A 10,393-nucleotide genomic window follows, 5' to 3' on the forward strand; every position below is an offset into this window, starting at 1 on the left:
CTGCTTAGCTAAGCACAAAGTAGCAATTGAAAGTAGCAATTTATTGGTTCTTACCTTTGGATCCAACCAATTGCTACCTTTCGCTTTGCTAAGCAAAGGTTCGCCTGAACGCAGCCAATAAGTGATACAGGATTCTATTCGACGGCTGCTCCGCTGTGACCGCTGTGCACCCGCTTCGTGAGTTTCCGAACGCCCAGTTCCGTGTTCGGTCCTGGCTGCGTCGAGCAGCGCCGAACAGCGCCGAACAGCGCCGAGGCCGCCGAGTCGCGAACGAGTGCGCGGAGCAGAGCGCGAGCCGCGATCGCGTCTGTTGCTGTTTGTGCGTGCCGTCCGGTCCGGAAGATTAGAGCGCGAACACGTTGTGTTGACGGGCAACGGGCTGACAGCTGGAGCGGACCTCGTATTTCTTCCTTCATCTTTTTCCGCCGCGCCGAACATGATAACCGTCGTTCGACGGGCGACGACGCGCCGGACAATCCCCTAGACGTAGACGAATCGGACTATAAATATCGGAAGGAGCACGAGGCGCGACGGGGATTTAAATTTGGATCGTATATCGAGCGGCGCCGCGGCGCGGCACAACCGGCCTGCTGAGGTGCTGAGGGGTAGGACGAGGACTATTTTAAAACGATTGGGAGGCGGCGCTTTTATGTCGGTTTCGATGCGACACGCATCCGCGATCGACATCAACATTAGGATCTTCTTCACGTAGTCTCCGTCTTCGTCGTAAACTGTCGTTAATATGGGAATAATACTGTCCAGATTTCAGGTGAGTACCCGAGAGCGGCCGAGCGTGTCGAGGTTTCCTTCTGACGCTTCCGTTGAGGTTAACGTGGCCAACGTACGCCAGCGTCCCCCCGCACTTATCTATCCGTTCGCCGAACGATCGCCAAGCAATATTTCCAAATGTCATTCTATCACCTATTTATAGCCGTGAATCCGTTTGGATGACGACAGACCTGTATTCGTGTATACGGTTATAACCTTGGCGCGAAACAACTTTGGGTTCCTTTTTTCTAAACGAGATGCACGTAGCCGTATATAATTGTATTATCTTTTTTAAAAAGTCATGTGTACGTATACGTATATGTAACCTTGGGTTCGTCGTGTGAGGCGATTTCTCGCCTCGGGTGCCCACCATTGTCATGAGTAAACAAAAACGGCCGATAAATTTATTCCGCAGGATATTGTGAAAGATCCAAATTAACATTCAATGACGAACTTTGTTCTAATTTAGACGCGTCACCGAAGGAATTATGTTACGGATGCGCGAACGATACGCGATATGTTGCTTCGTAAACTGAAATCGAATTATTTTTTTACTACGGATTTGGTCAGCTAGCTATGTAATTTATTTCCTTGTCTGTGCAGTCATGCTGGAGTCTGTACAAAGCCCGCTCTATAAATATAGAATATGAAGGAAATATATTTTACAAGTGTTATTCCCCCAATTTTATTCACGCTTAGTTTAGTATTTTATCAAATATTACAGAAAAATTTATTCCAATTTTATTTTTATTTTTTTAAGATAATTTCTGCCGTTATCGCGATTTGCTAAACATCTCTATGTAAAGACATGTATTTATGAGTATGAGTACACGCGTTATAATATAAAATTTATGATTTTCAGAAAAAGAAGACGACCATTGAAATTTTGGAGAGTCTAGATGCAGTAAGTAGTATTTTGTTCGTTGTACCACATTGCGGTAGATATTATAAAATGGCATTACATAACTTTCTGTTTTAACAGCAAATCAAAGATATCCAACAGTATGGGCAGACTACGGAGCAGAGACACAAGAAGATAGTTGGAACCATCATCATCTATGGCGTTATTCTTTATATTATGATAGCCTTCATCTTTTACTTTTGCTTCTTCCCAGCTTCGTTGTACGATCAGCTCTTTTATATAACACCGTTACTGTTTTTTCCGATTTTGTAAGTACACAAGTGCGAGACACTTTCTGATTATAATTGTATAACGTATGGAAATAATGGAAAAATTAAGCTTGTTGTATGCAGTGCATGCAATGTAAAGAAATTGATGGGCCAACAATATGAGCAAAAAGAAGGTGTTATATTGATTTATAATTTATTCTGAAATAGTAAGGACAAATTATGTAAATATTTCGACTATACTAAGTCTTCTTCAGATAAAGTGATTGTAAAGAATAAGATTGAAATTAAAAGATAGCCATAACGGAATAAATTAAATTTAAGTTAATACTAAAATTAAGTTAAAATTATCTCGAAACTTACATACAAAACTTGTATTATATAAAAAATTTAAAATAAAACATACATATGTGAACATAAGGTCAATAAGAGGCTATGACAAGGGATAGAAACTTTGTTTGTGTTTTTATCGCTTAGTGTTTCTATCCTTTATCACAGCTTCTTATTGACGTAATGTTTTTATATTTATGTTTTATTTTTAATTCTTGAAGTATGTAAGTTTCGTAGTAATTTTAACTTAAAATCATTAACTTATGCACTCCGTTATGATTATTTTTTAACTTTAATCTTATTGTTTATGATCATTAAGAAGATTTATTGTTAGTATAGTCGAAACGTTTACACGATTTCCTTACTATTTGAGAATAAATTAATATAACACCTTCTTTTACTCGTATTGTTGGCCCATTATTTCTTACATAGCAGCACATGGACTTTTTGGATAAAAAATGTAATCAAATATACATATTTCTCTTTCAGAATACTTTTAACGAAGAAAATGGTTTCATGGTATTACAATCGTAAAATTACTCATAATCGAGAAAAATTGTCTACCATTATAACAGAGAAAAAGAAGATATTAAACGAAGTTACTGAAACGGAGACGTACAAGAAAGCTAAAGAGATATTATTAAAATTTGCACCAGATGAATTAACCATGTCACCTGTGAGTAAACGAATGTTGTTTTTATTATTATTTAAATGTCAGTTAAATATTTCGATTATAATAATGTCAAATGAACAAAACTTAAAGCTAAAAATATATAATTTGTGTTATCTTATGTTGTACTTATTTTTTCTTATAAGTTTGATTTTATACTTATTAGGTTTTATTTCTTTTTTTACAGTTAACTCCAAAGGTTTGTCGTCTTCAGAATTCATAATACTTATGAATATGTTCGAAAGTATAATAAGAGTAAAATATACATAATACATATGTGCAATTTAATTTTGAGGGAATAAATTACAAGCTATATTAAAAAAAAAATTTTTTTTGAAGATATATGATATAAAATAAACATACAAAATTAATGTTTTTGATTCTGTTTTTAGCTTACCCAAAGAGTGTCAGCACCATCTGAAACACCTCGGCGTCCTACGCCACAGGCTATAATATCTCCTCTGCCTAGTGAGTTAAGAAGAAGAATTATACCGACTCAAAATTACCCACAAAATATGCAGATTGGTGCATCTGGTTCTGGTCAACCTACACCTATCATTAGACCGATTAATCAACCTTCAAATACTCCTTTCCAGTCTAGAATAATTAATCCTGCAGCCATAGGTTTTCGTAAGTAAATATATAATACTATAATGATTTACAAAAATATTGCACTTATACATATTGTATGGTATATTGCACATTAGTTCATTAGTCATATAGAAATAATTAACGATCGTATATATGACTAGGATCACCATTACCACGACCTGTATTGCCGCATCAAAGAACAGTGATCGATCGTTTGGTTGATTATTTAGTAGGTGATGGTCCTTCAAATCGCTATGCTTTAATTTGTCGACAATGCGAGTCGCACAATGGAATGGCTTTGAAAGAAGAGTTTGAATATTTTGGTGAGTAAGATGCTTGTCTTTTAAAGAGTTTTCCCCAAAATATATTTAAACAGACAATATTATCTAATATATATATTTTTTATGCAGCATTCAGATGTTGTTACTGTGGTTTCTGGAATCCTGCAAGAAAGCAAAAGCCTTTTGCTCCAAAATTAGAGTTTGATAATTCCCCTACAGCTTCGAATACACCCGAAGTTAATTTACCTCCTAATACAGACGAAGAGACAATAAAACTTACTGAGCTGGAAACATGCACACAATCAGATACAGGTATGATTTTTCTTCATTTATATCGATTTCTCTACTAATTTGATTTTAATCTAATTACTGCCAATGTTTTTAGTTTGTAGCATAAATAATAAAACTAGTATCTATATTTGTGCAATTTTTTATTCTTTAGACTCAGATATTGAAGTGGTTGAAAGACCAGGCGAAACATCTGACACTCCTGAATCAGAAACTAAGGAGTTATTAGATGAGAATGAATCTGATAAAGTACAGTCGTAGCATAATTTTTTGAATAAATAGCCTGAAGGCGAAAAAGGATATTTATAAATCAGAATTTCAAGTAAGTTTGATAAAAATAAAGAAGTAAGCACACAAACGCGCGCGCGCGGAAACGTAAATGAAGTAAATTATAAAGCATGTTGACTTTTTCTTAACACATAATGAGAGCTAGAAGTGTAAAATATCTTTTTAGATCATAGATGTAATTGTCAATTGAAACATTGCTATTAATAGAAATCGTTGCTATAATTTAAAAATAACAAATATATGATTGTTGGTAATATACGTAATGAAACTTATAGACTTTTCGTATCTAAGTTTTGATTATATAGCAGTTGCAAGACAATTTGTGGAAAATGTATGAGGATTCTATACTTATGATTATAAACGATCATTATCATTCCAAATCTTGATTTGCCTGGCATTAAGGTTGTTACCGAATGCAAAAAGGCTGAAATAAGAGCAAGAAAATCATTAGTCTAATTTTTTTTTAAATATCGTAGATTTCATAGAAATATTTATATGCCACAATATTTATATGAAATTACGTTTCATTTTTACGTAGTTTTTGAGGCACAATTTAATCAAATGTAACAAAATACTTTGAACATTGCACACATGCGAAAAGTTCGTGTTGCATATCAATTAATAATGTATTTTTTATAAGACTGCCTATCTTATCTGCAGATCATTATTCATATTAGGCTACAAATTTTTTTGAGAAGCTACGTTGATCTTTTCTTCGTATATTTTGAGCTCAACCAATCATGCCTTTTATCTGAATACTGCAATAGTTGCATACGTTGCTTTATTAAACGAAAAACGAACTTTGCGTTTTCGCGTATTAATTATTTAAGAAATAGTTTAGATATAAGGCTATTGTGAAACATGAGTTTTGTTATGTGAACATATAGTTTTTTGAAAAGAAGGAACAAAGAAAAATATGCATTTTACAACAGGTATTGCCTTTTTGCATGAAAAATTATTTAACACGTCGATAGCTTCTAGATTATCTAGAAATAGTATCATGATAAACAAGAAATCTGAGAATGCGCTCTATATTGTGTTACTTATGATTACACTCTACTGTGATTCTAGATAGGCTAATGAAACTCATGATTAATGTATATCGGCTCATATTCGACCTTAATGTAACTGTGAATTGTAAAAACTATGAATGTGTGATTGTTTCTCATTATATTGTACTTTTTTGCTTCCTCAATAAGGAATTGTACTGTCATTTTAGTGTGATAAATTTGTATGTAGAAGAGCTACTTAAGCGATTTGCAAAATTCTTGATATAATACAAATTTTAGACAGAATTCAACTTAGTTTTCTTTCCTCGCCTTATCTGCGTAGTTGTTACATTCTGCCAGTAATATTAGACGTAATAACAATTTTTTATTCCGTTCAAGTGCTATTAATATTAATTCATTTCGTTTTTGCTTAATTTCGAGTATCGTAAGTCCCTCTGCATATATCTGAGTGTCGGATATAAAGGATTTATAATTCAACGCCGATTTCTATTGGTTTTCTATGGAGAAATGCTCCATGGTAATGATAGGATTTGCTACCCCCTATCGAAAAGTGGCGATCGAATAAAAATCAACGATTTCTGGTCGGATTTGAAAGCGGATCTTCGATTTATTAGAATAACGCACCTCTCTCTGCGCCACGATCGCCACATTAATTTATTCACTTATATGTATGTACAATTTTAATTAGCCTGACCCTGATTCCCCTGATCTCGTGTCCACCCGTTGAAACTCCCGCGTTTTGCAACGCGTCATTATATTTGTTACTGCGCACGCGCGAAAAATTCGGTACGGTTCTCACAAAAGATCCTCGATCCTCGGCGATGTTCTCAAAAACATCAGGCTGCGCTCGTGTGGGCGCGCGCGCGCAAAGCTCCACTGCTCCACGTGTAAATTGGCCTTAACTTACGCGTCACGCGATAAAAAAAATAATAGTGCCCATTCGTCGGCGGACCATATCGTTTGAGGTAAATCTAACGATTTTTCCGGCATCGCTGTGTAATTCGTCGAGGGACGCGCATATATCGCGAGATCTGACATCGGCCGCGATGTCCGCGTTAATAGTATCGCGCGATACACTTTATCGTCATTGATATCGACGCGAGCGTGTCGGGTTCCCGACGAGTGCCTCGTTTCCGCCAATTTTCACCCGTGCCTACGCATAATGAAACGTCCTAACGGAACGTTTCTAATTACAATTTAACGCTGACGAGACGTGGTATCCGTGTTTACCGTGCGCCGTAACGAATCACGATATTAGGTAAAAGTCACGAAAAGTCGAAACGAATTGTCCTTGCTGAGCCGTTTCTCGGGTTGCTCTGGCGGACGCCATGTCCATTCACGTACGGATGATAGTCGCGCCGATCACACGACGATCTGACGCTTTATTGCGAAACGTCGAATGTGTATTACATTTTGCGCGAACCGGATCGCCTTGTTGAAAATGATCTCATCTAAACGTGCTTTAGGCTCCACCTTGGGTGGAGTCGATCTATCGACTCCAGCAAGTGGTAGTTCCCTAATGTTGTTCCATTTCAACGTTGGCGATGATCTCGTTTCTCTACAAAGAGGGTAATAATCTAAAGTACTTAATAATGCGTCTTTTGCAGGCCAGTAAACATGCCGGAATTGACGGAGCTTGACAAGGCGGCGAGCTCGGAGCCTACCAAGGTGGAGCTGGTGGGTATCGGCTCCGCGACCGACTCCGACTCGGACGATACTATTCCGGAATTGGAAGATGCCGGCACTCCCGGTACCGTCGGTTTTCCCGGCACAACGGTCACTGGACTTCCCATTGATATGGTGTCCAAGGCCAAGCAGAGCCGCGGTGAAAAGAAGGCTAGGAAGCTCATGAGCAAGTTAGGATTGAAGCCGGTATATGAACTATTGAATATTTTAATATTCTAATAAATTCATTTTGTCGTGTCCTCGAAATGGGTTGCAATCTCATAATCTTTCATTCAAAACTTTTTACCTTTTATGAAATAGGACATATATGGGATCAAATTTAAGATTTGCTGTTTATAAGGGCCACTTTGATCAGGCTCCAATTAATTTAATCGTTAATTAGTCCACTAGAAATGACCAATTGCATTTGTCAATCTGCTTAATGAACAAATGCGATTGGTCATTTCCAATAAGCTAATCAATGATTAAGTTAATCAGAATTTGATCAAAGTAGCCCTAAGTCTATTGTCATGTATCATCTTTTATTTTATATTCAAGCCAATTTTGTCTGCTTACAGGTTCAAGGAGTCAACAGAGTGACCATTCGTAAATCAAAGAACATTCTGTTTGTTATAAACAAGCCGGACGTTTTGAAGAATCCAGCTTCGGACACGTATATAGTATTTGGCGAAGCAAAGGTAAGAAATGAAACTATGACTGTAATTTAACAATAAATATTGCATATTTATTGAACTTCTATGATGATTTACCAGGTTTCGCTAATTATAACAGAAATCGAATGTTGACAAAACCTTGGCAGACTGACATTTAACAATTATATATATATATATATTTGTTACTACATAAATTTAAATTATTTAATATATATTTTGAATGTTTTAAATGTATTAATAATTTTCTGTATAGATTGAAGATCTCAGTCAGCAAGCTCAGGTAGCAGCGGCTGAGAAGTTCAAGGAGCCACCAGTTATACCAGCTACTGAGGCTGGCGGTAGCACTACGGTAAGATATATATATTTGTAGTTACAGAACAAAATATGTCCATTTGGAACTGAAATATTATTGTGTGATATCATTCACCGTTACTTTTTTTACTTTGTTATGCTAGGTTGTTGCTCCTATACAAGAAGAATCAGAAGAAGAGGTAGACGAGACAGGCGTGGAGGAGAAAGACGTTGATTTGGTCATGTGTCAAGCTAATGTATCGCGAGGGAAAGCAATTAAAGCTCTTAAGAATAATCAAAATGACATCGTCAATGCTATCATGGTGAGTTTCAAAATATATATTCGTACATTCATACTGCACACATTTAAGTATTTTTACATAACTACATGATGATCGTTTCAAGGGTTTCGCTTATATTTTTACTATCAGAATAAAAATTATGTTGAATACATCTTGGCAGGCTGACTCATTTTTCATCAATAAACTATACTCGACAGATGTAGGAGTTGTTGATTAATCTGGTTATATTTTTATTTCAGGAATTGACAATGTGATAGAGCTGCTTAGAAGTAGGATGTGCTACGTGATAGCTGGCGTTCCGAGATCATAATTTCATTATATGTACCAGAAAGCGTCGTTTTTTTTATTTTATTGAATTGAAAGAACAAGCCCTACGATACATTGTGACAGGAGCTGGATAATCTGTAATTGTCTCGAAAAATTGAATCCACATGTATATACAAAATTCGTGTAAAAGAAAAGGTAAATACATTAAGATCACTATATATTTTTGGTTTTTTATTGCGTATTTAAAAAGCGTATTAAATCGATATTGGTATTTTTGAGTTTTCTTATTCGTGAAAAGCTTCGACAACTGCAATTATAAACAGATGATATTTATAAGATGGAAAAAAGAAAAAAAGAATTGGTTGACCATCTATGGTTAAAAAATACGGTGGATAATCATTCGTCGGTATTCAACTGACTCTCTGAAATTCAGTCATAGAACAGCATATCGATAATCGATATATTAAAAGATGATAAGAAATATAAAAATAACTGATGATATAATCAATCTTATTTAATAATTTTAATTGTAGGATTAATTGAATCAATACGATATGCGTATTATTTATACGAAATATTTAAGAAATTTATGAAGATTTTCTCAGTTATATAATTTTGAGCAAATTGGTATACGAAACTGACACGAGATGGCTTTAACAGTATCTTGTCGGTGCTTGAGAATAGAGACCCTATAATAAGAGACTGGTTATAAGACAGTTTTGATTGGTCCGTCAGTTTTGTAAAAAGCAAGAGAACAGAAAGAGAAAGAGATGTAAAAGAGAGAGTACAGACAGGATCTCTACTTAAGAAATTGCCATCGTAATATTTTCCACGTATGGCATATGTAAAGTGATTAAAAAATAAACATATTTAGAAGAAGTATGATAAATATATTTATTAAAATGAGTATATTTTAATTAAAAGTATTGATACCGAATTTTTACCTTAATATTGTAATTTTACATAGATCTCTATACCGTTATTTTAAATTATTCGGACATTTTTCTTTAATTCACTTAAGAAATATTTGTAATACGCTCTAGTATTCTCTTTAAATTTTCGGAACAAGAGATCGTATGTATAATATAGATTTTTTTAAAGGAACGAAACTTTCTTTGTTACTCTTCGTGTTTCCGGTTACTTTACAAATATCTGTTGAAGTTTAGGAATCACAGATATCGAATCAGAATGTATCCTACGGATATATAGGTATATATATATCTCGCTAACAATGAATAAAAAACCGCGGTTGGGGCGATCCCTCGCCGCAACGTGACGCCACGACGCCGCGACGTTCCACGAGAAGTTTTATAAGCCGTTTCGCGCACGTGTCGTCGTCGAACATCCCAGAAGATGAAAGAGCGAGCGCGAGGAGAACGATGTGCGGACGATGAGCAGCGCGATATTGCCACGTAGAGGATGTGCGCTTTCCCATCTACGATTTCGCGCTAATATTTGAGATTTCGGTCTCGTATATGACCCGCTATCCGCGCGCCGGTGACATCTGGCACGGATCTTAAGGCGCATTATTGCCCGCAAGAAACGTTCGCAATATTGTCACGTAATAAAGGAGAGCGCGGCTGCCCGGGAGATCACCTGGGGAATGTATAAGCCCTACGTATACGTACCGCGGAGGGATCGCGTTTGGTATCGTATCGGAAAATCATTGAAATCCTCAAATCGCAAATTCATTGAGACATATTGAATATAACTGAAAGTTTTGCCGATCCGCGAGATTCGCAGCTTGCAAGTTGGTCGCCGACCTCTTTTTGAATTTTGTCCGTTCCCTTTATTCTCGACTTCCATGTATCCCAATATCGATACGCTATTAAATTCGTAG

General features: G+C 36.0%; 2 protein-coding genes across 4 annotated transcripts; both read left to right on the plus strand.

Moving 5' to 3' along the window:
- Nucleotides 1-574: 574 nt before the first annotated feature.
- Nucleotides 575-5,639, plus strand: LOC112464585 (endoplasmic reticulum junction formation protein lunapark-A). Of its 2 annotated transcripts, XM_025031663.1 has the most exons (9): nucleotides 575-769; nucleotides 1,631-1,672; nucleotides 1,751-1,938; nucleotides 2,716-2,902; nucleotides 3,084-3,095; nucleotides 3,289-3,526; nucleotides 3,649-3,810; nucleotides 3,898-4,080; nucleotides 4,211-5,639. In XM_025031663.1, the coding sequence occupies exons 1-9, from the start codon at nucleotides 743-745 to the stop codon at nucleotides 4,315-4,317; spliced, it is 1,146 nt and encodes a 381-aa protein (XP_024887431.1). In that variant the 5' UTR covers nucleotides 575-742; the 3' UTR covers nucleotides 4,318-5,639. The 2 variants fall into 2 exon arrangements, with proteins under 2 accessions (XP_024887431.1, XP_024887432.1); XM_025031664.1 differs by lacking the exon at nucleotides 3,084-3,095.
- A 584-nt stretch (nucleotides 5,640-6,223) lies between these two features.
- LOC112464602 (nascent polypeptide-associated complex subunit alpha) lies at nucleotides 6,224-8,773 on the plus strand. 2 transcript variants are annotated; one of them, XM_025031705.1, is made up of 6 exons: nucleotides 6,224-6,319; nucleotides 6,962-7,226; nucleotides 7,598-7,717; nucleotides 7,947-8,042; nucleotides 8,149-8,307; nucleotides 8,526-8,773. In XM_025031705.1, exons 2-6 carry the CDS (start codon nucleotides 6,972-6,974, stop codon nucleotides 8,538-8,540), a joined length of 645 nt encoding a protein of 214 aa, XP_024887473.1. In that variant the 5' UTR covers nucleotides 6,224-6,319; nucleotides 6,962-6,971; the 3' UTR covers nucleotides 8,541-8,773. The 2 variants fall into 2 exon arrangements, with proteins under 2 accessions (XP_024887473.1, XP_024887475.1); XM_025031707.1 differs by lacking the exon at nucleotides 6,224-6,319 and adding an exon at nucleotides 6,362-6,612.
- Nucleotides 8,774-10,393: the final 1,620 nt, after the last annotated feature.

This window comes from Temnothorax curvispinosus, unplaced genomic scaffold, assembly GCF_003070985.1.
Source record: "Temnothorax curvispinosus isolate PA1 unplaced genomic scaffold, ASM307098v1 QBEX01014331.1, whole genome shotgun sequence".
Taxonomy (NCBI): domain Eukaryota; kingdom Metazoa; phylum Arthropoda; class Insecta; order Hymenoptera; family Formicidae; genus Temnothorax; species Temnothorax curvispinosus.

Coding starts and splice junctions, on each gene's coding strand:
- LOC112464602 (XM_025031705.1), top strand. CDS start 6,972: ATGCCGGAATTGACGGAGCTTGACAAGGCGGCGAGCTCGGAGCCTACC. Junction 7,227..7,597: donor GCAAGTTAGGATTGAAGCCG/GTATATGAACTA, acceptor GTCTGCTTACAG/GTTCAAGGAGTCAACAGAGT. Junction 7,718..7,946: donor TAGTATTTGGCGAAGCAAAG/GTAAGAAATGAA, acceptor TTTTCTGTATAG/ATTGAAGATCTCAGTCAGCA.
- LOC112464585 (XM_025031663.1), top strand. CDS start 743: ATGGGAATAATACTGTCCAGATTTCAG. Junction 1,673..1,750: donor TTTTGGAGAGTCTAGATGCA/GTAAGTAGTATT, acceptor CTGTTTTAACAG/CAAATCAAAGATATCCAACA. Junction 4,081..4,210: donor ATGCACACAATCAGATACAG/GTATGATTTTTC, acceptor TTTATTCTTTAG/ACTCAGATATTGAAGTGGTT.